Here is a 27,828-nt window from a genome sequence, read left to right as displayed (position 1 = left end):
CGGATTCACTGGATAATTTATTTATTTGCTTGGTAATATCTAGAATTAATTATTGTTTCTAGGTTACAAGTTTTTGATAAATGCTTTTTTTTTGGTAGTGTACAGTGTTGGCAAGAAAAATTCTAGGACTCCCAACGGGAGAGCCATTGCTTTTAAGGAACTGATGCCATCCTGGGATCTTCTGACATCTTTGTAGTTGGTTTATCTACCATGGCAAGTGTATTCTCATTTTGTTTCACCTTTTGGGTGAACATTCATATTGAAATACTTTATTCAACAATCACAGACCCCCTGAAGTCTCTGGCAATTTCGCCCTTCTCATTCTGAAGGGATTGTGCCGTTCAGGTTGAAAACTAATTGAAATAGAAACAGAAAAGCTAGAAATACTCAGCAGTTCAGAACAAGAACCTTACCTACTGTGTTTGGGAAGTATTTCTTAAAGAAAGCATTAAGGAGAAGATTTCATTGTTTTGAACTTTATTACTGAATGAGATGTACCTTGATAAAATTGTGTACTGTTTTACTCTCTACAAACACTGTTCAGTTTGATAATTACAGTATTTCTGTTTAATTGTAGATGGACCTCTCTGTTGAAGCCTTGTATAGCGTTATGCAGGAGCGACAGAAGCGGTATGCTAAATATGCTGAACAAATACAGAAGGTTAATGAGATGTCAGCCATACTGCGCCGCATACAGATGGGCATAGATCAAACTGTCCCATTAATGGAGAAACTTAATAGCTTATTGCCAGAGAACGAAAGACTTGAACCTTTTTGCATGAGAGCTGATAAAGATATAAAATACCAGTAGCCAATGAAATCTGCAACTCCACTCTCCGAACACTCCACTGGATTTGTGCAGATACCTGCAATTTAGATATTAAATCAGCTGAACCATCATGCATTTCCAGGTATATTGAGCATTAATTATAATGTACTCTTCTCCCAGAATTGTCTGCACAGGGGAAATAACACTTGAATTCCAGTGTACCAGCTTTTAAATGTTGCTGGTGTGAACAATGTCATCTGTTATTGCAAGCTTTATTCAGAAAGGTTTTCAGAGACTTAAGCTGTCTAGGGATAAACATTTGCATCCTTTTTTCACCACTACAGTTAGTATTGCAGTTGGCACTATTAAATTTGTTGAAATTAATATTCTCTTTAATTTTCCCCAAGGCTTCACCACTTAAAGTGTGTTTACTGATGTTTCTCATCACATAGATATTGATTATATATGCTGTGTACGTGTGTATATGATGTGTACATTGTTTTTTTTTGTAAAGGTATCAGTTGTGTGTGTGTGTGTATATATATATTATATATTTTTTTCATCTACTCTGGGAATACTTTAGGAACTTGAAGATTAGTTGAGATGTAGATCTGAAAGAATAAGTGATGGCTATTCCCAGAGATTGTTTTTGTTATTTCAAGTTTGATCATTAGGTTCTTGTTTTGTGAAAATTTGGAATAATTTGCAACTGAGGTGCACTAACAGGTAATTTTCCAGTTTGCAAAAGAGTCCAAATATGCTAAATAGGTTTTGCAGTTTATTGTAAATTAAGATGTGCAGTAATTTTAGTAGAAACAAGAGGATAGGTAAGATAAATAATTTTATCTGTCTCACTATTTCAAACATTTTAGTACTAAACAAATATTAAAATGCATTGCTTATGCTACATACTGCTAAATTACAGTTTTGTGTGGAACTTCGACAAATCTCATCTGTAATGACTGATAGCTGAGCTTCATTGTAATTGCAGCTCCTAGTTTTATAACAATTCTGAAGGTAAATGAAACTGCATTGAACTGTAAATAACATTTCTTTAAATTGCATATGGCTACTTAACATTTACATTTTTAATTTCTGGTTCTTTGTTCAATGATCAACAAGAAATATCATATTTGAATATTTCCATTTTGTGTAAAATACTCCATTTGTATGGGGATAGAATTAAGGTTTTTTTATGTTGGGAATTTTTATGATCTCTGACAAGGAAGAACACTTACACAATAGTGCACTTCAGTTCTGGAATAAAGATCACATTTATCAGTTACAACAAAATTACTCATCTCAAAAATTAGGACTTGAAAGGGAAAATAATCAAATGTTAGACGAGCGTGCTATGTAGAAATGATGAATACCATGCATTTCAGTGTTTAAACTTTAAAACAAAATTGGATAGCTTGCTGTGTTTCATTTTTACCTTCAGGTATCAAACATTTGACCAGTTGTAGAGAAAACTGCAAAATTTTTCCTGCAACAACTTATTTTTTGTATTGTTGAATGTCTACTGTCTTTGCATTTTATTTCTTATGTTCTCTAGCTGTAGAGGGATTTTATTATTTTACTCTATATAGTATATTTTGCGCGTTGTACATTTTCAAACATTTAAAGCAAACAGCTTGAGCAATTTTTCTCACCTTACTGTGAAATATTTTGCTTATTTAAAATCAGAACTTGTGATCCAGCTGTTACTACTGTAATTAGCAAAGTTGTGTGAAATTATTTCTCTGTTTTCTGCAGAGTTTAAGAACTAATTTCTACCATTTCTTATCCGTGAGATTTAGCTAGAGTTACATTTCAGAGTCATGCACTGAGAGAAGATTTTTGCAACAATAATTTTTTCCCATTAATCTTATTTTCCCAGTTCTGGTAATATAATGCATCACCTCAAGATTTAAGAGGCAATTTCATGAACTTTAAAATTATATTCTGAGATCCTGTAATTGTTATTTATGTGTTTTAAAAATGTGAAACAGAAGGAAAAATTTAAACTTGAAATAAAGACAGCTAAAATTACAGTGAGCAGCTAGGAAGAGAAAGTGTGTGTATTCTTCACAATTGTATTTCCAACATTTTCAGCTTTTGTTTGAAATTACTCACGGCTTTGATTTTGCAGTGTCCTTTTGAAGGTTTTGGTAAAGCAGAGGCTGACTACAACTGCCAAAGAGGAAATTTGTGGTAGTTTTATCATTTTCAAGCATCTTGCGAAGATAAGGATATGTTACAAATACTCAAGGCCATGCTGCACTTGCAGACAGAGAAACAGCAATGCTCTCCAGCTGATGACCTTTGGAGTATTTTCATTCATTTCTCGTGAATCAGGTTATCATTTTGTCCTTTAGTTTGCTTTTCGTTTATAGCAGAAAACGGAAGTTCTTTGCAGCCTCCCACATATTATGCAAATCACACACATATAACAGGTACCATCTTAGATTTTATTTCAACACATGCTCAACATTTCACCTGGTTGAGCAATGTTACCCATATATCTCTCATACATTACACATTTGAACAAAATAGTTCCAACATGCACAAACACTTTGTACCATCCTGAACAAGTTTCCAGCACTTTTCCACAAGAGGACACCCACAGCATCCTCCTCATCTGCAACTCATGCACTCTGCATAGAATTCACATCTGCTTCATTTACATCTCTACTTTATTTTGATACTATTCTCATTTATCTGATCAAAATTAAATGTACACACAGACATTTTAGTGCTAATTTAGCAGTCCACATTGAGTTTAAATTCAAATCTAGCCAAAAACTGTAAATCTCGCCTGTATCAAGACTGACCTGAGATCTGATTTGCTGAATACCTACTTACAGTATAAGCTTTAAATTTGAGGTATTTGCTCTAAGCAGCACTGGCAACCTTACCTATATTTAAATTCAATCAAGATAGCTACACCATTTATGTACAGATGCAAAGTAATTTGCATTGAAAGCTATGACTACACACAGAAATCCAGATTCTGCCAGCTTGTCTGGAATTTAAAACAAAAATCTCCGTAGAACTTGGCTCAGTCTTCAGAGGCAAAGTGCATTACTGGACATTTATCTAATGATAACTGGGATTTTTCCAAATGTGTAAGGAAAGCCTGATAATTAATGCACCATTGCATGGATTAGGTAAGAAATGTGTTGAATTAAGTGATGAACAAAGCATTCAAGCAACAATTTCAAGTCCCTGGTTGTGATTCTGTTTTAGAGAAATTATATACCTGTGAATCATTGCAGTTTTCATTTTAGCATTTCCTCAGGAAACCTCAATGATCTCCATACTACCAGAGAAGCTGGATTGACTTCCAATTTTTCTTAGGTCCTCCCGGGACCTGTTTTCATTCATACCTTCCTCAAATTCCATTTGGCAGCTGCGCCGTTTGTACTGTTTCTCAAATGGGCTTTCCTCATGCCAGCTGCGCCTGGAATCCCGACGGTCACAGTGTTTCTCACGCCGGCGCACTGTTGCTGACTGGTCGCAGCCCGATTGTAATTGACCACAGCTAAAGGTTGAGTAAGCCGTTGCACCACTAAACAGGGCAGAACTTGACAAAAAGCGAGGAGGTTGACCTGCCAGTGCTTCAGTTGCGAAGTACCAGGTGTTGGCCAACGACGCAGTCGATGTTTGAGGGGAGATTATGTCTGAGTGCCATCCTTTCAGCCCCATTCCTGCTGCAGAAGTTGCTAAATGCTGTTGGCTACCAGAAAGATCCAATAGAAAGTTTGTTTTGTAGTTATCCTCCATGCTTCCACTTCTGTGTAGTGGGGACAGCAGTGTTCTGGGCACTGTGGTTTGTGCAGATGGGATAACTGTACTTCCTGGTGCTCCTTGTTCCCATATGGTTTGTGTTTGCTTTGTGTTTACATCCATCACAGTGGGTTTAATGTGTTCTGGAAGCTGCTCCACCTCTGTCTGCACTGATGAGTAGAAACAGAACCTGCTTGATTCAGCTGCATTTGATTCCTTCTCAGGACTGTAACTATCCTCTGAACAAGCAGCAGTCGGTACAGAACTTGCACCTGCACCGCTCACAGGATGTGATGCAGACCTTATGTCCAACGAAAACGAGCGTTTCAGCCGGTTGTTGTCCTCCAGTCTGTCTACCGACAGGCTAAGACCATTGATTTCTTGAGCCAAAAGACATTCTCCTTCCACATTGGAAACAGTGGATTCCATAAGTGCAGACAAAGGTAAAGCAGGTGTAGTTGGGTTCCGATCCATAGTGGCTGAGGTAGTGGAGGGCTGCTTCTCTAGTACTGTATCAAAAGGGACACAGTCCTGGGCCAATCTCTGTTCCACAGGTCTCTCCAACTGCAGGAGTTTTAATTTGCTAATAGTTCCTGTTTGGCCAGATGGAGTCTTCAATCTTTTCTCAAAATCCAGCAACTGGCCAAGAAAGTTAAAGTTGGGTGAAATGGTTGGCCTCTTCTCCTTGACAAATCTGAAAAACACAAATGATAATTTCTTATTGATACTTATGGGACAAAGTATTAGCCAGGTATTAGTTACCCACCAAAATTCTAAAATTCTCTTCTCACCCCAGAATATTTCTTTTCAATACTACATGAGCATTCCCATCTACGGTGGAGCCTCAAGATTAAGCTAATGAATGAGTTGATGAAAGCATTCACTCCTCCCATTAATGATGCCAAAATCCAGTCACTTCTTCTGTTAAATCATCTCGGAGACAAGGCAGAATATTGCTGCACCAGAACTAGATACAGAAACTAGCCAGACTGTTCCAGAGCATATAGGATATGAGTACCTAACACTGAGAAAAAGTTACCTGGTTATGACCTATCACAAGAGACAAAATATATTTAAACTACCTAAAAGCTCTTTCCTAACTATTAGCAAAGTGATTCAAAGTATCATCAAATAACATCTCAAAACCATATTATCACACCAAACTGTCCCCAAGGATTAGAATCATGATTTGTCTGCTACCTATTTAACTAAAATATATATTTCACTACCATTCTCTAATTTGTTATAAACTCACCTAGTATGTCAGCAACAAGGACTTGGCAGAAAAACAAATCACTTATTTGCTAATATAATACATCTTACCTATATGCTTCATCTAGTGACATGTCCATCCTCTTCATTATATAAGCAATAGCAATGGTGGCAGAACGGGAAATTCCAGCCAAACAGTGCACCAATACACAGCCATTTGATGCCTTTGCTTTCTCTAAAGAAAAGTTGATGGAGGAATGTTATTCACAGTACTTAATTCTTAGCTATATTATCTTATTCATTGTACCCGAAGCTTCTTTGCACCACTACCCTGTTGCAAGATATTCCAGATAACCACATTGAGTGCCTCAAACTTGTCTTTAGCTGAAAAATGCATTTGGTATTCGCATGAGGCAACTGTTCAAATTTCTTGTTCTAGTCATAGAAAGAAAATTTGGTATCATGGGTTAACTGGGGGGTGGGGGGTGGAAACAAAAAAAAAACATTTTGCATTCTGGAGGAAGCATTCTGATAGCAATGGAGGTTGGGCTAATTTTGTAACTGGGAGAGCTGACTTAGCTTACCAGTCAGGTAAACAAACTGACTGGTCACACCTAGCAGCAACTGGATAAATAATTTGATTTAGTTAAACATCTGCTATTCTTTGGAAAATGTACATAACAGGATTTTTTGTATTGAATGGAAAATTACAAAATTAAGAGCCATTCACAAACCAATTAAAATCAGGAAGCAGGCACTTTTGCTTCACTTAAAACTGAGGAATTATTTAAATTCAATATCTAAATAGAGCAAATTACAGTGATTCTGAAAATATACCACAAACTAATGTTACATACACAATTCTCTTTCAAGCTGCATATTACCCTGGAAATATATTTGTTCAGAAATCAAATTCAAATTAATTCTGCGAAGGTTTGGCAGATTTCACCCTGACAGAAAAATACAAATTATTCATGTGATTACTTTCACTGAGTTCCTGATCTCAGTGCTTTGAAACTGCTTCCATCATCTCCTCTTGTAGCACGCCAAAGAATAACAATTATACTCAAAAAAATCACAAATGAAAGCATTAGAAAGCTATTAGCAAATATAGCTTTTAAAGAAATTTTAAATATCAACACATAAATCCCAACTGACCTATAAATTCAACTGATTTGTCAAGCCAAGGCAGGATCTTCTCAGAAAAGCTGTCATTTACTGGAACTCGTAGAAAATGACTCTCTGCGATAAAGTCAGGTTTTGGACATGTATTACTTGCATTGAGTACATAGCCAATATCAATCTGCTGCATTAGCTCCTAGATTTGAAGGAAAATATAAATGCTTTAAAATTCTATGGATTTTTAATCTTCAAATAGAAGTGCGAACTCTTAGAATCATAATCAGCCATTCAAGCCATCATATCCAATCCATTCATCCATATCCTTTCAGACTGCAGGATTACACTTGCACATATGGGTAATTTATAAATTACTTTCTCTACTGTCTGCTTTGTGATGGGTTTATGACCCTCTACAACCTCTCATCTAAAACATCTCTTAATTCCACTTAAATTAGTTTTCTTTGGCAAATTTCCATTATAATCATGATATACAGAACTAGTTATGGAAATATTTTTTCTACATTTTCAATTCATGCAATGATAGTTATCTAAAGTAAATAGAAAATGTCTGCCACGTTTGCAGAAAGATGTTTTTTAACTACCATGGATTGTTCCCTCTCACCTTATTCAACACATCTCGTTGGCAGCCAAGGTAAAGATGAGGAAGAATTCGAGTTGGACCAGTGTTGGTTACTGGTAGGCATGGTTGGGAAATGCTTGTAGGCACCAAAGAGGATTTTCCTTCACACAAGCCACAGAAGCTAGAAGAAAATGTGGCAAATCCACCTACCAAATAATTACAGAGATTGTGAAAATGTTAACAATTGTGAAAAGGAAAAGTCACTTTCAAAATCATGCCAAAACCAAGTTTCTCTTCCATTCCTGTTTACCATAATATCTGTATTACACGATATATTCAGTTTCATTCTGTGTAGCTCTCACAAAGCACATCTGGACATATTTAATGTAGGAGAGTACAGTACTGGACAGGCCATTCAACCTACAATACTGTGCCAATCTTGATGCCTAATTATACTAAGTGTCCTCCTGCACTTCATCCATATCCCTCCATGTTTATGTTTCTCTAAAAGCCTCGAACTCCACCAAACTTTTACTGCTAACCCTGATGACCCATTCCAGAAACCTTACACCTGCAAACAAAAAATAGTTGCTTTTAAAGTTGTGAGGGGGAGTGTAAAGGTAATGCGAGAGGCTGGTCCCCTGGCGTTCATCATTTCTGCTTGGGGAAAAGATTCTACCTACCCCATCTATGTCTCTCATAATTTAAAACCTCTATAAGATCTCTCCTCAGCCTCCAACACTGGGGAGAACAAACAAAGTTTGTCCAAATTTTTCTTACGACTCATAACCTCTAACCAAGCAGCGTCCTGGTAAAACTCTTCTGCACCCTTTCCAAAGACTTCACACTTTTCCTGTAATGGAATAACCAGAACTATACACAATACCCCAAATGTGATCCATAAGGCCATAAGATATAAGAGCAGAAGCAGGCCATTCAGCCCATCGAGTCTGCTTGGCCATCCAATCATGGGCTGATCCAATTATTCCAGTCATCACCACTCCCCTGCCTTCTCCCCATACCCTTTGATGCCTTGGCTAATCAAGAACCTATCTATCTCTGCCTTAAATGCACCCAAGGACTTGGCCCAATGATAGATTTAGCACCCTCTGACTAAAGTATTTCTCCACATCTCAGTTCCAAGTGGACGTCCTTCAATCCTGAAGTCATGCCCTCTTGTCCTAGACTCCCCTACCATGGGAAATAACTTTGCCATATCTAATCTGTTCAGGCCTTTGAACATTTGGAATGTTTCAATGAGATCCCCCCTGAAACTCCTGAACTCCAGGGAATACAGCCCAAGAGCTGCCAGATGTTCCTCGTATGGTAACCCTTTCATTCTTGTGAATCTTTTCTGAACCCTCTCCAATATCAGTATATCCTTTCTAAAATAAGGAGCCCAAAACTGCACACAATACTCCAAGTGTGGTCTCACGAGTGCCTTATAGAGCACATCTCTGCTCTTATATTCTACACCTCTAGAAATGAATGTCAACATTACATTCACCTTCTACACCACCGACTCAACCTGGAGGTTAACCTTTAGGGTATCCTGCACAAGGACTCCCAAGTTTCTTCACATCTGTGCATTTTGAATTCTCTCCCCATCTAAATAACAGTCTGCCCATTTATTTCTCCACCAAGGTAATACACTTGGAAATACACTTTCCAACACTGTATTTCATTTGTCACTTCTTTTCCCTTTTCCCCTAAACTAACTAAGTCTCTCTGCAGGCTCTCTGTTTCCTCAACGCTACCTGCTCCTCCACCTATCTTTGTACTATTGGCAAATTTAGCCACAAATCCATTAATCCCATAGTCCAAGATCCGACCGACTAAAGGTTTACATCTGCAGTATGACTCCTTTACCTGTATACTCCATACCCCTACCAATCAATGAAGACAAGCATTCCACACACCTTCTTTACAACCTTATCCACTCATATAGCCATTTTCTGTAAATTATTGACCTTGACCCCAAGATCCTTCTATACTTCAATGCTATTAGAGGCATACTATTAACTGGTTACTTCCCCCCCCTTTTAGTTGACCTTCCAAAGTACAACATCTTATACTTGCAAGGATTAAATTCCATCTGTCACTTCTCTGCACATATCTGTTACAGATCTATTTCCTACTGCATTCTTTGATATTCCTTTACACTATCCACAATTCCACCAATCCTGATGTCAACCATCCATCTACATTTTCATAGAAATCATTGATATACGTTACAAAAAAAAGAGGTCCCAGCACTGATCCTCGTGGTACACCACTCGTCACAGACCTCCAGCCAGAATAACAGCCTACCACCCTAATCTGTCTTCTACAGGTAAGCCAGTTCAGAATCCTAACAAAATTCACCCAGATACCATTCAGGTTCTGAATTAACCTACCACAAGCGGCCTTATCAAATGCCCTTCTAAAGTCCATGTAGACAATGTTCACTGCCTAATCCTTGTCAAGATCCTCTGGTACTTCCTCAGATAACTCAATCAAGTCTGTACGACTTGACCTGCCCCACACAAGTCTGTGTCAACTGTCTCCAAGAAGGCCATGCCTTTCCAAATGCACAAAAATCCTATAAATCTATTCCTTACCATTGACATGAGGTTCACTGGCCTTTAATTATCTAGATAATACCCATTTCTTGAACAAAGAAACAACATTTGCTACTCTCCAAGTCCTCCAGATCCTCACCTGTCACTGATGAGGACACAATGAACCTTGTCAAAGCCCCAGCGATCTTCTCACTTGCTTCTTTCAATATTCTGGGATAGATACTATCAACCCCGGGGCCTTGTCCACCTTAATGCTTTTCAGAAGACACAGCACTACCTGCTCTTCCATTTCAAAATGTCCCAGCACATTAGCATGCCCCACTTAATTTTCAGTATCCTCCAATTAATTCTCCTCAGTAAATATTGATGCAAGGTACTCACTTAGTACCTCGGCCACCTTGCCTGACTCCATGCACAAATTTATCACTGTGGGCAGCCCAGCACAATCCTCGCTGATTTGATTTGATGCAAATGACGCATTTCACCTTGTGTTTCGATGTACACATGACAAATAAAGAAAACCTTTTTTTAAAAAAAAAACTCATACCTTGCCCTCTGCCTCCTTTTCCAGGACATGAATGTAAATTACAAAGAGTTGAGGGCAAGTATCTGATCCTTATACCCTCCACTAGATACACCATTCCAACCTGAAAAAGACCCCTTTTTTCTGGCTGTTCTGTGTGACAATCCATGCTAACACATTTCCCCCACTATCACGAGCTCTTATCTTATGTGCCATTCTGTTAAGTGACACCTTGTCAAATACATTTCTAGATATCCAAATACACATCATCTACCCATTCTGCTCCATCAACTCTGCTCGTTACATAAAGTCAGTGAAGCTGCAATTTTCTAAGGAGGCTTTCAGAACATCCTTAAAGCATCTCCTCTATCCTCCTAATAAACTTTTGTCATGATAAAACTTGAAGTTCCTGATTTGGAAGTCTGTTATGCATGTAAATGACCTTAACTATGCAAAGTTGACCAAGTGTGCTTAGAGCTTTGATACTGGGAATGTTGAACTAGGAGAGAATATTCATGTTGGTTCACTTATCCTGCCTATTGATGTGAAGGGTTTGAGGTTATGATGAATCTCACTGATGACTTCCTTTGCCAATACATGCTCCCAAGATATGGAAGAGGTCCACGTTTCTCAGAGATAGCATAGACGATTGAGGTGTTGTGCAACACCTTTGTGGTCATTAAGTGCAAAGTTCATTCTCTTATATGCTTCAGCAAATGAGTCAATCCTGAGTTGGGCCTATGAATGTGTGAATAAGCAAGTATCATCTGCATCCTACTTCATGGTGACTGAGGTTAGAATGATCTTAGCTTTAGAATGGAAGCAACTGTTGATTCTCTAGATTAGCTTCACTTAATGGAGAAGCTTTTTACATGCTGGTCTGCAACCTGAAATTTCAACTAACATACATACAGGGAGGTCAAGCATATTCTCATAATATTGACACACCATCCACCAAGCTGGAAACTTTGTGCATGTGATAAGTGTTCATCCAATAACAGCAAACATAATAATGGCAGTTGTAAATTCAGAACTTACTCAGTTTGGTGCTGTTATTAGTCAGTTACTGCTTTTACAGTGAAAGCAACTGCCTGTCTACCATTCTTTGCTTGTGAACCTCTCTCGATCAAAACTATGACTGGGTAATGTTTACTGACCTCTCTCCACATTATCCCTTCTTAAATAAAGAGGGGAACATCTGCACATACTAAAGGTGTGGTCTCACCAAGGCCCTGTACAAATAACTGGTCTGTAAATCCTTGTTTTCCAGTCCAGTCTTTTTTAGCGGTTGTAGTTCATGTTTTCAACCTGCCATTCTAAAGGAAAATTGCTGAAATCAAAATTGAAAGATTTTATCTTTAGTGGAAAATGCTGACAAGATCTATGTCTGTCTGTTGCTTTTTTAAAAAATTTACAAAGTCCCCACAATAAGTTTCTAACAAACCCCTTTTGTTACTGATCTCCCTTTATCCCTATCATTCCACTGACACTGGTAATCTTTCGCAGCTAATACATTGCTAGTTGTTCGATTTGCGGCCGAGTAAGCATTCTGACCAATTTCAGATGCTTGATAACACATCCAGGCATATGCTGCATGTTGTTTAGACATCTGGTCTATTCAAGTAGTGCGATGTGGAACTGAATTACCCTGGTACATCAAAAAAAAGCATCAGTGATCAGCTACTGGTGACTTCTTCAAATACCTGATGATTAAAATTGATCCAATGTGGAGATAATTGGTGGATTAGACTTCTATTAGAAAATTCGTACTAGACCACATTCACATATAGGTCTAACAGGTTAAAAGTCGGCACATCATTGTGGGTCAAACATTCTGTTCTGTACTGTTGCTGTTCCGTGTTCTATGTTAAATCCAAATGGATGGTAGATTTTCTTTCCCCTATGGGCACTGGTGAATCAAATGAGGTTTATTTGGAAATCTGAAACTTTCATGGTAACAATTACTGATTGTAGCCCCAACAATGATACTGACTTTGGTTAATTAAATAAATCTGAAATAGAAAACTAATGTTAAATAGGGGAATTGATTGTTGGCTTCATGACATATAATTTGTCACTATTTCTGATGTGATGAAAATTCCTTTAAATTGCTACTATTCAGACCCATGTGTGACTTGCCTTCATTTTGTCAGAATGATAGTATGCTTCAAAGATACTTTGGAACTATACTTCAATATGAATCATTGCCATGTGAGGAAAAAGAGAAATACAAAACAAAGCCAAGCTTGATAAATAATTTACTCTAAACCCAGAGGAACTGCCTGCATGTAAAGAGTCGTTATCCCACAGGACACACTTTTCACTCTTGCACAATTACAGTGTATTGTGTAGGAGGTGCATCTGGACATCAAAAGAATTGATATGAAAAGCTGAAGAGGTAGAAGAAAGGGAGTTAGATTGTGCCCCATTTAATTTTGACAGAAGGTGTTACTTGTGTCAGAAAGGCCCCATTGTTTCCTTTTATCTATTTAGATGAGCTTTTACACATTTCTCAAATATAAAATTGTTCATCGTTGGCCATTTCATAAGGCAGGAGATGCTGTTAACTTAAGCAAAATAACAATTCCTACACATTGACCATAATAGGATTCTGGGTCTCTGGGTCTAACTTTTTTCTTTCGAAAATTTCTATAATCAAGCAAAAATGTTTCTGCAAGTGCAGAGTACCTATTTAAAATTCTAGTTAGAAATAAATAAATAATATATATATATACACACACACGGCCGGTTTTCTGTGCTCGGTGTCAGATGTGGGAGGTCCGGTAGACTCCCAGCCTCCCGCACGGCCACATCTGTGCCAGGTGCGTCGAGCTGCAGGTCCTTAGGGACCTGGTTAGGGAACTGGAGATGCAGCTCGATGACCTTCGTTTGGTCAGGGAAAGTGAGGAGGTGATAGAGAGGAGCTATAGGCAGGTAGTCACACCGGGGCCTCGGGAGACAGATAAGTGGGTTACAGTCAGGAGAGAGAAGGGCAGGAGTCAGAGGCTAAAGAGCACCCCTGTGGCTGTACCCCTTGACAGTAAGTACTCCTGCTTGAGTACTGTTGGGGGGGGGGGGGGCGGATGGCCTACCTGGGAGAAGCAACAGTGGCTGCGCCTCTGGCCCAGAGTCTGGCCCTGTGGCTTAGAAGGGTAGAGAAAGACAGAGGATGGCAGCAGTGATAAGGGAGTCTATTAGTTAGGAGGTCAGACAAGTGACTCTGTGGATGCAGGAAAGAAACAGGTGCCAGGGTCCGGGATGTTCCTGATCGCGTCCAAGATATCCTGAAGTGGGAAGAACAGCCAGAGGTCATGGTACATATTGGTACCAATGACATATGCAGGAAAAGGGAGGAGGTCCTGAAAGCAGACTACAGGGAGTTAGGAAGGAAGCTGAAAAGCAGGACCACAAAGGTAGTCATCTCGGGATCACTGCCTGTGCCATGTGACAGTGAGTATAAGAATAGAGTGAGGTTGAGGATAAATGCGTAGCTGAGGGATTGGAGCAGGGAGCAGGGATTCAGATTTCTGGATCATTGGGACCTCGTGGAGCAGGAGTGACCTGTACAAAATGGACAGGTTGCACTTGAATCCCAGGGGGACCAATATCCAGACAGGGAAGTTTGCGAAGGCTACTGGGGAGAGTTTAAACTAGGATTGCTGGGGCTGGGAACCAAACTGAAGAGGCGGTGAGATCTTGGAGACAGTGCAAGAGGGAGGATAGGCAGGTGATAGAGAAGGGACGTACTCAGACTGATGGTTTGAGATGTGTCTATTTTAATGCAAGAAGTATTATGAACAAAGCGGATGAGCTTAGAGTGTGGATCAGTACTTGCAGCTATGATGTTGTGGCCATTACAGAGACTTGGATGGCTCAGGGGCAGGAATGGTTACTTCGAGTGTCAGGCTTTAGATGTTTCAGAAAGGACAGGGAGGGAGGGAAAAGAGGTGGGGACGTGGCACTGTTGATCAGAGATAGAGTCACAGCCGTAGAAAAAGAGGAAGACATGGAGAGATTGTCTACGAAGTCTCAGTGGGTGGAAGTTAGGAACAGTAAGGGGTAAATAACTCTACTGAGTGTTTTTTTTAATATATAGGCCACCCAATAGTAACAGGAACATCAAGGAGCAGATAGGGAGACAGATTCTGGAAAGGTGTAATAATAACAGGGTTGCCATGGTGGGAGATTTTAATTTCCCAAATATTGATTGGCATGGCCCTGCAGCCATGGATTTAGATGGGGTGGAGGTTGTTAGGTGTGTTCAAGAAGGTTTCTTGACACAATATGTAGATATGCCTACAAGAGGAGAGGCTGTACTTGATCTGGTATTGGGAAATGAACCTGGTCAGGTGTCAGATCTCTCAGTAGGAGAGCATTTTGGAGATAGTGATCACAATTCGATCTCCCTTACCACAGCATTGGAGAGGGATAGGAACAGACAAGTTAAGAAAGCGTTTAACTGGAGTAAGAGGAAATATGAGGCTTTCAGGAAGGAACTTGGAAGCATAAATTGGGAACAGATGTTCTCAGGGAAATGTATGGAAGAAATGTGGCAAACGTTCAGGGGATATTTGCATAGGTACGTTCCAATGAGACGGAAAGGATGGTAGGGTACAGGAACCGTGGTGTACCAAGGCTGTTGTAAATCTCGTTAAGAAGAAAAAGAAGAGTTTACAAAAGGTTCAAAAAGCTAGGTAATGATAGGGAGCTGGAAGATTATAAAGCTGGCAGGAAGGAGCTCAAGAAAAAAATTAGGAGAGCCAGAAGGAGCCATGAGAAGGCCTCGGTGGACAGGATTAAGGAAAACCCCAAGGCATTCTATAAGTATGTGAAAGGAAGAGGATAAGATGTGAGAGAATAGGACCAATCAAGTATGACAGTGGAAAACTGTATGGAACCGTCGGAGATAGCAGAGGTACTTAATCAGTACTTTGCTTCAGTATTCACTACGGAAAAGGATCTTGGTGATTGGAGTGATGACTTGCAGCGGACTGAAAAGCTTGAGCATGTAGATATTAAGAAAGAGGATGTGCTGGAGCTTTTGGAAAGCATCAAGTTGGATAAGTCACCGAGACTGGAAGAGATGTACCCCAGGCTACTGTGGGAGGTGAGGGAAGAGATTGTTGAGCCTCTGGCAATGATCTTTGCATCATCAATGGGGACAGCAAGGTTCCGGAGGATTGGAGGGTTGCAGATGTTGTTCCATTATCCAAGAAAGAGAGTAGAAGTAGCCTAGGAAATTATAGACCAGTGAGTCTTACTTCAGTTGTTTGTAAGTTGATGGAGAAGATCCTGAGAGTCAAGATTTATGAACATTTGGAGAGGTATAATATGATTAGGAATAGTCAGCATGGCTTCGTCAAAGGAAGGTCATGCCTTACGAGTCTGATTGAAGTTTTTGAGGATGTGACTAAACACATTGATGATGGTAGAGCAGTAGATGTAGTGTATATGGATTTCAGCAAGGCATTTGACAAGGTACCCCATGCAAGGCTTATTGAGAAAGTAAGGAGGCATGGGATCCAAGGGGAAATTCCTTTGTGGATCCAGAACTGGCTTGCCCATAGAAGGCAATGAATGGTTGTAGACGGGTCATATTCTGCATGGAGGTCGGTCACCAGTGGTGTGCTTCAGGGATCTGTCTGGGACCCCTACTCTTCGTGATTTTTATAAATGGCCTGGATGAAGAGGTGGAGAGATAGGTTAGTAAATTTGCTGATGACACAAAGGTTGGAGGTGTTATGGATAGTGTGGAGGGCTGTCACAGGTTACAGCAGGACACTGATAGGATTCAAAACTGGACTGAGAAGTGGCAGATGGCGTTCAACCCAGATAAGTGTGAGGTGGTTCATTTTGGAAGGTTAAATATGATGACAGGATATTGCATTAATGGTAAGACTCTTGGCAGTGTGGAGGATCAGAGGGATCTTGGGGTCTGAGTCCATAGGACACTCAAGGCTGCTGCGCAGGTTGACTCTGTAGTTAAGAAAACATACAGTGCATTGGCCTTCATCAATCATGGGCTTGAGTTAGGAGCCAAGAGGTAATGTTGCAGCTATATAGGACACTGGTCAGACCACACTGGGAGCATTGTGCTCAGTTCTGGTCGCCTCACTATAGGAAGGATATGGAAACCATAGAAAGGGTGCAGAGAAGACTTACAAGGATGTTGCCTGGATTGGGGAGCATGTCTTATGAGAATAGTTTGAGTGAACTCGGCCTTTTTCCCTTGGAGCAACGGAGGATGAGAGGTGACCTGATAGAGGTGTATATGATGATGAGAGGCATTGATCATGTGAATAGTCAGAGGCTTTTTCCCAGGGCTGAAATGACCAGCACAAGAAGGCACAGTTTTAAGGTGCTTGGAAGAGGAGATGTTGGGGTAAGTTTTTTTTAATTACGCAGAGAGTGGTGAGTATATGGAATGGGCTGCCATCGACAGTGGTGGAGGCAGATACAATAGGGTCTTTTAAAAATTCCTGGATAGGTACATGGAGCTCAGAAAAATAGAGAGCTATGGGTAACCCTAGGTAATTTCTCAGGTAAGAACATGTTCCGTACAGTTTTGTGGGCCGAAGGGCCTGTATTGTGCTGTAGGTTTTCTATAAAAACACACACACGCATTTGATAATAAATATACTTTGAACTTTTGAATCTGGATGGGATGTTTCAAACTAAGAAACTGACAATTTTGCTGGCTTAATTGATCCCCTTGTTTCTTACCAAATGCAGCCATTGCCACAAGTTTAAACACAGGGCAGGAAAATTTGACTGAAAACACTGTTCAATGAACAGTGCATTCAAAAGCATATTTTATTTTCATTATAAAAATAAAATCTTTTGTTAATTACTTTCACTTTGCACGAGATGAACTGAGTTCTGTGTTAGAGAAAGCAGATTACCATAACTCATTCAGCACCTTGCCTTTAGGAGAGTTGAAGCCAATACATCAATATCTTTAATTATGTTGTGATGAAACATTTTTCCCCAAATGTTTTCTATAGTTCTTTACTAAAGTACTCCAAGTTTCTCAAATGTGACAAAAATTGAGATCTTAAATGGTCAAGTAATTTGATACCTTGCATCCTAATCAAGAAATGAGTTTTCTTATAAATTGAGAATTATTACATATTAATTTTAAGCTCCTGAATAAATTAACAACCCATTTTTCTGAAATGAGATTTAAATTGTTTTAAGTATTATTTTTCCATTACTTACATTCTTAACTCTTGTACCATCCTCCTGTAGCTTCACACTTATCCCTGCATGTTACTTTCCCAGTCTTTGCTCATTATCCACTCAATTGACCAATATCTAACCCATCTCCTCATTTCCATTTTTTTTTTGGAGGTTACAATTACAAGAAACTGGCTACAATTACAAATTAATGGTTTTGATTATATGTAATGGGTTACAAGACATAGTAGCAAATTCTCCTCTGACAAAATTCACCCCTAGAGTACATTTCTGTCCATCACGCTACAGGAACCACATAGATTAATGTGAATTTCCATGCCATTAACTGTTCTGTCAATTTCCAACTTATAAAATGTTTAGACTATAATATTCATAAGGGAATATAGACATTTTCTCTTCACCAATTGCCCTCTTGAAGGCAGTGGTGAAAGAAGTTGATACAATGAGTCCTTGTGGAGAAATACTTCCATTGTGCCATTGTTTGCAGAATTTTAGTATTTAGACCAGTGTTGAAAGAAAGGCAAAATATTTCAACATCAAGATGAGCGATTTTGAGCAGAATATACAGGTGGCGCTTGTATTTATTTACCCAGCTAGTAGAGAACCCCAGCTTTTAAGCTGCTATTAAAGAAGCCATTTTGGATAGCTTCATCTCACTTGTAGATAAGACACTACAGCCACGCTGCACTAATGCTGGAGACTGAATCAAGAAAGCTGCTTTGCCATGGTCAGCAAACTTTAACATTTAATCTGTACAAAATATTCCATCACAATGGAGACTCCCAAAATACTGATGGCTGTTAGGGATTATTCTAGAGTTATTAAATTATGGATAGCAGATATTCATTAAAATGAGGACAGAAGTGTCCTTCAGGAAATAAAACCTGTTCACAATTTAACTTCAACTGGTATGTTCAGTGGCTCCATTCTGATTCAGTCTCATCGAAACTATGCAGGCAAAGACAATAGACAAATGCTCATGTTAAATGGTGCTTGTTGAAAAGTTAAGGACAAGATCAGGGAAGGTATTAAGTGGCTATCTTCTTTATTAATAAATTGTTAAATGCGTACTCCCAACATTTAATACACAGTTCAGGACAGGTTGGTTTTATCACTTAATATTGTGGCTAGTTTATATTCAGTGAGATATCCCTCACCAGTTAACGGACGGGCTATATTTTGGGTGACTTGAGTTTGTGGTCAAAGCATTTGGACAGAACATCAGTTTTGAGTATATTCAAAGTTTATTATAGGCCAGTTAGTCTGACCTCAGTGGTTGGGAAAATATTTGAGTTGATTGTTAAGGATGTGGTTCAGGAGTACTTGGAGGCACATGATAAAATAGGCCAAAGTCAGCATAATTTCCTCAAGGGAAAATCTTGCCTGACAAATCTGTTGGAATTCTTTGGAGAAATAACAAACAGGATAGACAAAGGAGAATTGGTGGATGTTGTGTACTTAGATATTCAGAAGGCCTTTGACAGGGTGTCACACATGAGGTTGCTTAACAAGTTAAGAGCCCATGGTATTACAGGAAAGATACTAGTATGGATAGAGCATTGGCTGATTGGCAGGAGACGAAGAGTGGGCATAAAATCAGACTTTTCTGGTTAGCTGCTCGTGACTAGTGGTGTTCCACAAGGTTCTGTGTTGGGACCACTTCTTTTTACATTACATGTCAATGATTTGGATGATGGAATTGATGGCTTTGTGGCCAAGTTTGCAAGTGATACAAAGATAAGTGGAGGGGCAAGTAGTGTTGAGAAAGGAGAGATACCACAGAATGACTTAAGATGGATTAGGAGAATTTAAACCTATCGAATGTTGAAAGGCCTTGACAGAGTGAATGTGGAGAGGATGCTTCCTATAGTGGGGGAATCCAGAACAGAGAACACAGCCTCAGAATAGAGGGAGGTCCATTTAGAATGGAGATGAGGAGGAATCTCTAACCAGAGAGTGATGAATCTGTGGAATTTGTTGCCATTGGCAGCTGTGGAGGCCAAGTTATTGGGTATATTGGCCGAGTTATTGACAATAAACTGGACTGGTCGAAGAACACTGAGGCTGTCTACAAGAAGGGTCAGAGCTGTCTCTATTTCCTGAGGAGACTGAGGTCCTTTAACATCTGCCAGACGATGCTGAGGATGTTCTACGAGTCTGTGGTGGCCAGTACGATCATGTTTGCTGTTATGTGCTGGGGCAGCAGGCTGAGGGTAGCAGACACCAAGAGAATCAACAAACTCATTCGTAAGGCGAGTGATATTGTGGGGATGGAACTGGACTCTCTGACGGTGGTGTCTGAAAAGAGGATGCTGTCCAAGTTGCATGCCATCTTGGACAATGTCTCCCATCCGCTACATAATGTACTGGTTGGGCACAGAAGTACATTCAGCCAGAGACTCATTCCACCGAGATGCAACACAGAGCGTCATAGGAAGTCATTCCTGCCTGTGGCCATCAAACTTTACAACTCCTCCCTTGGAGGGTCAGAAACCCCGAGCCAATAGGCTGGTCCTGGACTTATTTCCTGGCATAATTTACATATTACTATTTAATTATTTAAGGTGCAACTGTAACAAAAAACAATTTCCCCTGGGATCAATAAAGTATGACTATGACTATATATAAAGCAGAGGTTGATAGACTCTCCATTAATAGGGCATGAAAGGATACGGAGTGAAGGCAGGAGATTGGGCTAAGAGGGAAATGGATCATAATGAAATAGTAGAGCAGACTCAATGGGCCAAATGGCCTAATTCTACTCCTACATCTTATGAGTTCTGGTTGGGATGTGCTACCACTGTAAGTATGTAACTACCTTAAAAATGTTGAAATTAAGGTGGTTATAACTACTGAAACTGTAGTTAATTGTTTGTTTATCTTTGTGTATATAAGGTATAAAACATTACGTCAAGAGAGTGAGATTCTTTCTCTCTTCCCAGAAGATCTGCTGTGTGAATAAAGACTTTTATATTTCTCTGTTACAGCTTCCATGTGGCTCAGTTTAGTTGGTCACAACAATGTCATGGGACTTGATTTTGATAATGCCAATGAACATCATGGGAACATGATTATACCTTCTCTTACTGGAGATGGTTGTTGTCCAGGTTTTCACTGCATTCTGGTGCTTCCTTATTTGAGGATGGAATTGAATAATCTACAAGCAACAACCATCTCTACTTATATCCTTATGTTATAAGTAATGTCATTGATGAAGTCGCTGAAGATGAAAGGAATTAGGAGACAATGTCTTAGGGCAGGTGACTGAACTTCAACAGCCACAGCCTCAACTAACTCAGCTCATGCTTGGTATGTTTCCAGGCAGGAGAGATTCTTCCCTTTGATGTCAAATCTTCGGCCTCACCCTGTCAGATGTTGGTTTAACAATGAAGGGCAAATACTCTCAACTCAATTCTGGAATTCAGCTTTTGTCCAGCTGTAATGAGGTCTGGATTAGACTCGTTCACACAGAAGCAAAGCTGAGCAATCTTGTTGTTACACAGTTTAATATTTCTACATTAAATAACTTTATAAAATGCATCATTCAACTTACTGTGAGCAACACTATGAAACATGTTCTCCAAGTTGTTTTAAATTGAAGAGAAGGGTCAAGCTGAAATCCACTTACCATGGACCTAAAAACCCACCTGGCCTCCTCCTATTCACTAATAGCTCTGAGATTTTATATAGAACATTTCAGAAAATAGTGAATCATACCTGTCAGGAGGGACACATTGTTAAACTTCTTCTCCAGTTTGCTCAGAAGAACAGAAAGAAAGCAGTCGGAAGACAGCCGACTGACATCCTGTGTGCATTGGTCATATACTATCACCTCTTGTTTGGCATCAAACTCGATCTGTAATGGCAGTGGGAATACATGATTAATAAATATTAAGTAATTCCTTCAATCATCAATATTTTTATGCAGGTGAGAAATAATGATTCCTTTTGTAAAATTTTAAAGATTCAGCATTTTTGTGTTTTTTAAGTTCCTGCTCACTCATTATCAAATCCATATGTTGTATAGTGTACATTCTTTTAGCACAGATGGACATTAAAGTTCTAGGGACTGTAATTCTATGCATCATTAAACAAGGAAAGAATGTTACCTACAACACTATATTGGATAAAATGAAATCTAGTGAGGAACTTAGTACATTTCTTCAATGTTTCCTCTAGGCTTGAAATATCAAAAATCAAATCTGTATTCCAATTAATAGGACAAAGCTCATTACAATTTTAGTTAAAGAAAAATTTGTAAATCAGTCAGATTATTTTTGTATTCTTAGGGATCTCCTGCTGGGCATGTGCATGTGTAGCTATTAACTCAGAACTTACGCAGTTTCATCTGGTATGATCTCATCAGTTTGAAAATCCCATTGCATTTGTTGTTTCACCTTAGAGGGAAGAATAACCTTTTGGATATCTGATTTCTATGTAGACTGTATAATCATCAGAAGAGAGAATTTAAAAAAAAATCAAGTCTACATTATGCCCCATGTTGAATTTTGACCAATTACTAGGAGCTAAATATAATTCAGATGCAAAATGAAAATGGATAATTTCAATTATTAGTCACTGGTGGCTTTCTGCTTGCTTATGTATATTATGTTTAACACCTTTATTACTTCCAGTGCAATTTACTTAACAGAACATATAGCTGTAAGGTACAGAATTGAAACTGATACAAAACAATCTGCTGACAACAATGGTATCTACCAACAATGAAAGTTTTTTTTTGGCAAAAAATTCACAAAACAACCAAATGGAAATAACTTAAAAGTCACTTTGCTGAAAGCAGAACTGTTGAACCACATATTCAAAATGTTCCACGTGAACACAGGACTTTTTGTGTTGTTCTGAGATCATGCAAGGTTTTCAGTCAATGCAAGCATTTTATTAAAGTTCAAACTGATCATGGACTTCCCTTCACTAGAACTGAGAGCTTCTAATCAACTGTGCCCTTCCTTACCCAGTGGGCCAAATTTCAATAACTTCCCTCTAATCACAAGTTCTCATTTCCCTTTTTCTCTCTTCTCACTTCACCAGGTTCTCAGCCTTTCAACAAAACCATTGCACTGCTCCCTTTATCCAGTCATCTCTAAATCATTGAACTCTCCTTCCTGATCATCACATTAGCTGATATCAGGCGAGATTTTACACACAACAGTCACCTATGGTCACCTCGGGCCCAAAATGACCTAATCCAGGTGCAGAGGATTTACCTTGCCTGCCTGAAGTAACCTGAATCAGCAAAGTCAGAGTGGTGGTCTCTAATGATACATTCAAGAACTCCACTGCCAGCTTTGCTGGCTGTCAAAGACAGCAAAGCTATATATGTTTCTGAATTAAGCAAAACCATAAACAATTAAGGATATCTATGCTTCTGTAAATATTTTGGATCCCAAACGCTGTGTGCTAGACCTAACTTTGTATAGGATCCATATCCCCACATAAGCACTGTAACATTTTCAACTTGATCAACTCCATTGGAAGTTTAATTGAGAAATATTTTGACAAAGGTAATGTTATATAATCAATCAATAATTTTCTGTAATTCAAATATGTAAAATGGAGAATATCTATTGCCATTCCCAGGTACTGTCCTTTACTCTCATCTTCTGGAAATCTAAACAGTCTGACATCTACAGGTTTTACTCCATCTCCTTGTCATGTCCATGAAGAATTCGAGCAAATTTTTCAAACACGGTTTACCTTTTATAAAATCATGCTTGACTATGTTTGGTTATATTCAGACTTCCTGAATGATTAGTTGTTTCCTCACTGATAGTCAGTTATAAAACACAGAAGTGGGCCCTTCGGCCCAACTGGTCCATGCTGAGCACGGTGCCCCATCAAGCTAGTCTCACTGACTAACATTTGGCCCATAACCTTCTAATCCTTTTCAATCCATCTGTATTTTAGAAGTCATTAAACCTCAACCACTTGCTCTGGCAGCTTATTCCACATAGACACTGCACTTTGTATACGAAAAAAGTTGTTCCTCAAGTTCCTATTAAAACTTTCCCCTCATCTTAAAACACATGTCCTCTAGTTCTGATTCCCCAATGCTGGGGAAAAAGAAACTGATTGCATTCACCCTATCTAGGCCCCTCATTACTTCATGCAGCTCTACAAGATCACATCCTAGTCTCCTATACTATAAGGAATAAAGTCCTAGCTTATCCACTCTCTCCTATAACTCAGTCCCACAAGTCCGGAACATCCTTCATCTATTCTAAACTGAACATAACACTCCAAGTACAGCTTTACCTCCCAACTTCTATCCTCAACGCCTTTGATGTATAAAGGCTAGTTAGTAGGCCAGCAGATGTCTTCACCACCACATCACCCACAGCATCCTGTTGTCCTTTGAGAATGAGCAGCTGATGAGTAACATGCTTGTACTGCGACCTTCGCTCAGCAAGAACATCAAGCAGATTCCTGGTCCAATGTCCCTTATAGCTTGAAGCTACAGCTATTTAACAGAGATGAATCATCACGTCAACCAGATCAGGTTGACACTGCAAAAGAGGCAGAAATACGTTGTATAGAAGTTTCAGCCTTTCAAGAGAGATCTATGTGAGGAGACTAATGCCAAAGCCTCATTTAAAAAAAAAAGTTCTCAATGTCCTAAGGAGGTGGTCATGGTATCCTGACTCCACACAGCCTCCCATGCAGGCCTAGGTGTCCCCAATCATCCTCATGTACTTGCTGTTAGCCAAGCATGCACAACAGCATCCGCATTGGCTCCATTAGGAAGTGGTGACCCTCAACAGTCCACTGTGGCTATGGGTGCCTTCCCTCCAGCAAGCCCGTGGACCAGACCCCCTCAGCCCTTTGCGGCATTGCAGCTTACTGGAGCATCTCTCTCTGATGTGTTTGTCCACCTTATTTTTGTCCATTCTGGTGTCAGTTTCAGGAATGGAGGGTGTCGGGTAAAGGGACCGATGACCCACTGTGCTCTTCATTGTAACTTTCCCACTACTGGTTCTAATCTCTCTTCAGTATTGCTGCTCCTGCACGACTTTTTACCTTGCAGGGCATCTCCTGATACCCACAAAGACAGGAAAAGAATTACAGTTGCAGCAAGCCAATCATATCAGAGAAAATCTGCAGATGCTGGAAATCCAAGCAACACACACAAAATGCTGGAGGAACTCAGCAGGCCAGGCAACATTTATGGAAAAGAGCACAGTCCTGCTGAAGGGTCTCGTCCCGAAACATCAACTGTACTCTTTTCCAAAGATGCTGCCTGGCCTGCTGAGTTCCTCTAGCAGTTTGTGTGTGCTAGTTGCAGCAAGAACACTTTTATAGTGATGTGGCAACAATCATTGTCAAAAGGGCATGTCCAACTGGTTACATAAAAGGTGATCTTATAACAAGTCAAGATTTGTATATTAGTGTACAATTATAGATAAAAACTGTTATGTGGGCTTTCTAGGGATTGGTGGCCTCTCTGTCCATCACTCCAGCATGATGGGCTGATACTGCAGGTGGCTTTCTTGGCCTGATGGATGATAATTTTCTTAAGAAGAAAGTGAATATGAAGAGGAAATTAAAACTTCCAAAAACATTAAAAAAAAAGCAGTTGCAAGAATCAGAATTCAAATTTATTTTCACTTAAACAGCAATACAGTTAGATCATACATGGGGAGCTGTGCCTAGCTCTAGTCATTTCACTCTAGGAAGAATGTGAAGGTGCTGTACACTGAATTTACTTTACATATGGACCCAGGAATGAGGGATTGCAGCCAGCTACGAGGTCAGCCAGAAGGCTGAGCAAGGACTGAGATTTGATAGAGGTGTGCATGGTCAAAACTAGTTTAGATAGGGTGATGTGTGAGTGTGGCAAAAATCATAGCAAACCAGGGCTTTCCAAGGGAATTGGGTAGATATCAAAGGGAAAATAAGTAGGTATGTGGAAGTTGAGAGTTTGTTCTACTAGGAGCTGCCACAGACTCAATGGAGGAATGGCTCCTGCTACAAAAAATAACAATTCTCCGATTGAATCCCTGTTTCAACAATTTAAAAAAAAGAATTACCGAAATACTGTCCTCTAACTCCAGGCACATTTTAAAACATTCTAAACACTTTGAACAAGTGTTTTCAGGAAGATTGTGTAGAAAGCAGAAGACAGAGAGATTAATCTGATCAAGTTTTTTTAAAGATATTTCTTCCTATTGGTGAGACTAAAAGCTACAAGCAACAAAAAAAGCAAGTTGTTAATAAATTTTTAAAAATTGAATTGAGGAGAAATGCTCATCTTGAATGGTGACCACAGGGAAGAGTGATGTCAATGCATTTAAAGGAATGCTAGGCTGTCACAAAGAAAAAGTAACAGAAGGAAAAGGAGAGAAACAAAAAGATGGAAGGTCAGTCATTTGGAGTGGCATGCAACATAAGCACAATTATGCCAAACCTTTACTGTAAGTATTACATTAATTATCACAGAAACAAAATTCATAATATTTTTTAAATTTGCAAAGGAATGGAAATGTAGAAACACTTTCATTAAATTGACATTCATCCTTTCAAATCTTTAAAGCATTAAATTAATTCAACACTAACCTGTTCCCACATTATTTTAAAACATCTGTATTACAGGTTCATGCTAAGCATCAAAGGTGGATTCAAATCAAATACAAATATTAGTCACTCAGATATTGCAAAACCACAAATATTTAGTCGTCATTGGACATACAAGAAGACACTTCTAGATCTATAACAATTGGAGTTTGGAAGTAAATTTACTGGATATTCTCTAGTTTTATTTTTCTACCATAATCCTACCTTTTGTTTTGCAGAATGCTGGATGAGTTCTACGATTTGTACTTTGTCTTGTTCAAGTCTTCTTTTCATGAGCTTTGAGCAATTAATATTCACAGCATACAAAATATGCGAGGCATTGTACTCAACAAAAGAGCGACTGTCAATAACTAGCACTTTCTCTATGTCATTTTCCAGTAGTCCTACCAGCTTCTCGGCAGTTACCATCTGAGTCCTGGATTTTTCATCATCCATGGTAGCACAGTGCTGTCCCCAAATTATGGGTTAGTTGTATTTAAAGAATTAGCCACTTCATTATAGCAGAAACTTAATGATGTCATGTAGATTGTAATTGACGTAGAAATGTAAAATCCATTTCAATAATCTATAAATTGTAAAGTTCTTTTTTTTACTGGCAATGCTCTTTACTGGATAACAGGCTCACTGTGGATTGCCTGAGAATGCCATCGCCTCATAAGTGCGAAGGGTAAATTTGAGATTACATTATTCTTCACTTATATCTGCAGCTGAATATTCCAACTGGAAAACCTGAAAAACAACACAGAAAGAATCTTTTAGAAAGATGCAGAATCTGAACAGGAACTATTTACCACACAAGACTGCCAGAAAGAAATGCACAACTGCTAAAATATTTAGAATTAAAGGTACAATTCTGTCCAACATACACATTGCAATGCTCAAAATGTAAAGTTCTACTACAGATAGGCTGAAATGCAACCATGTTTTCTGAATACACAATTAATCATAATTTTAAAACCTCCATTGTTACTTATTAAATACTGTGCTAATTGGGTGGATAACAGTAGTTAGGTAACATTATACAATACTATCAGTAATTTCAGAATTTTCATAAATATACTTTGTTTATTGCAGAAATTAATATGCTAAGAATTTCATGGTGTTATGAAAGTAAGCACTAGTAGATCCACTGACACTTCCACCACAATTTTAGCTAAATCCAAAAATTTTCAGCTTCCTGCAAACACAGACTATGTTACTTGCAGCCTTTTCCAACAGAATCAGGCAAAATTGAACTAGACTTCAGCGTAATATCTGCAGAGTTGCACCTACAATGTTGTGTTTTAGTGAAAACTATCCCGAAAATGCTACCACTGCTAGCTGTGCCTGGAATTCTGAAATCTCTTCCCTTGGTTTACAACTCTATTTCCTCCAAGACACTTCAAAAGCCACCGAGCCTTATAGAATAAAATCTTGTGCAACAAAATCCCTTGATATCCTAGGTGCATTATCAAACAAGAGGTGGGGACACTGTTACATTAAAGTCGTTACTGATATCCAAGGGCGA

The 27,828-nt window shown here is 39.1% G+C and overlaps 2 protein-coding genes across 7 annotated transcripts in view; one reads left to right on the top strand and one right to left on the bottom strand.

Moving 5' to 3' along the window:
- borcs5 (BLOC-1 related complex subunit 5) overlaps positions 1-2,802 on the top strand; it is a 78,355-nt gene extending 75,553 nt beyond the window's left edge. The window contains exon 5 of the mRNA XM_063057937.1: positions 578-2,802. Within this exon, the coding sequence (XP_062914007.1) occupies positions 578-811 (234 nt within the window). The 3' untranslated portion in view covers positions 812-2,802. The remainder of the gene's footprint in view (positions 1-577) is intronic.
- A 143-nt stretch (positions 2,803-2,945) lies between these two features.
- Positions 2,946-27,828, bottom strand: part of dusp16 (dual specificity phosphatase 16) — a 57,701-nt gene continuing 32,818 nt past the window's right edge. For all 6 annotated transcript variants that reach the window (XM_063057935.1, XM_063057930.1, XM_063057933.1 and 3 more), the window contains 6 exons: positions 26,526-27,050; positions 21,450-21,588; positions 7,494-7,657; positions 6,908-7,067; positions 5,861-5,984; positions 2,946-5,231 (listed from right to left, as the gene is read on the bottom strand). In XM_063057935.1, the coding sequence (XP_062914005.1) occupies positions 4,046-5,231; positions 5,861-5,984; positions 6,908-7,067; positions 7,494-7,657; positions 21,450-21,588; positions 26,526-26,756 (2,004 nt within the window). In that variant the 5' untranslated portion in view covers positions 26,757-27,050 and the 3' untranslated portion in view covers positions 2,946-4,045. The remainder of the gene's footprint in view (positions 5,232-5,860; positions 5,985-6,907; positions 7,068-7,493; positions 7,658-21,449; positions 21,589-26,525; positions 27,051-27,828) is intronic.

Source organism: Mobula hypostoma, chromosome 9 (assembly GCF_963921235.1).
Source record: "Mobula hypostoma chromosome 9, sMobHyp1.1, whole genome shotgun sequence".
In the NCBI taxonomy this organism is placed as follows: Eukaryota; Metazoa; Chordata; class Chondrichthyes; order Myliobatiformes; family Myliobatidae; genus Mobula; species Mobula hypostoma.
This window is presented reverse-complemented; position numbering and strand designations above follow the sequence as displayed.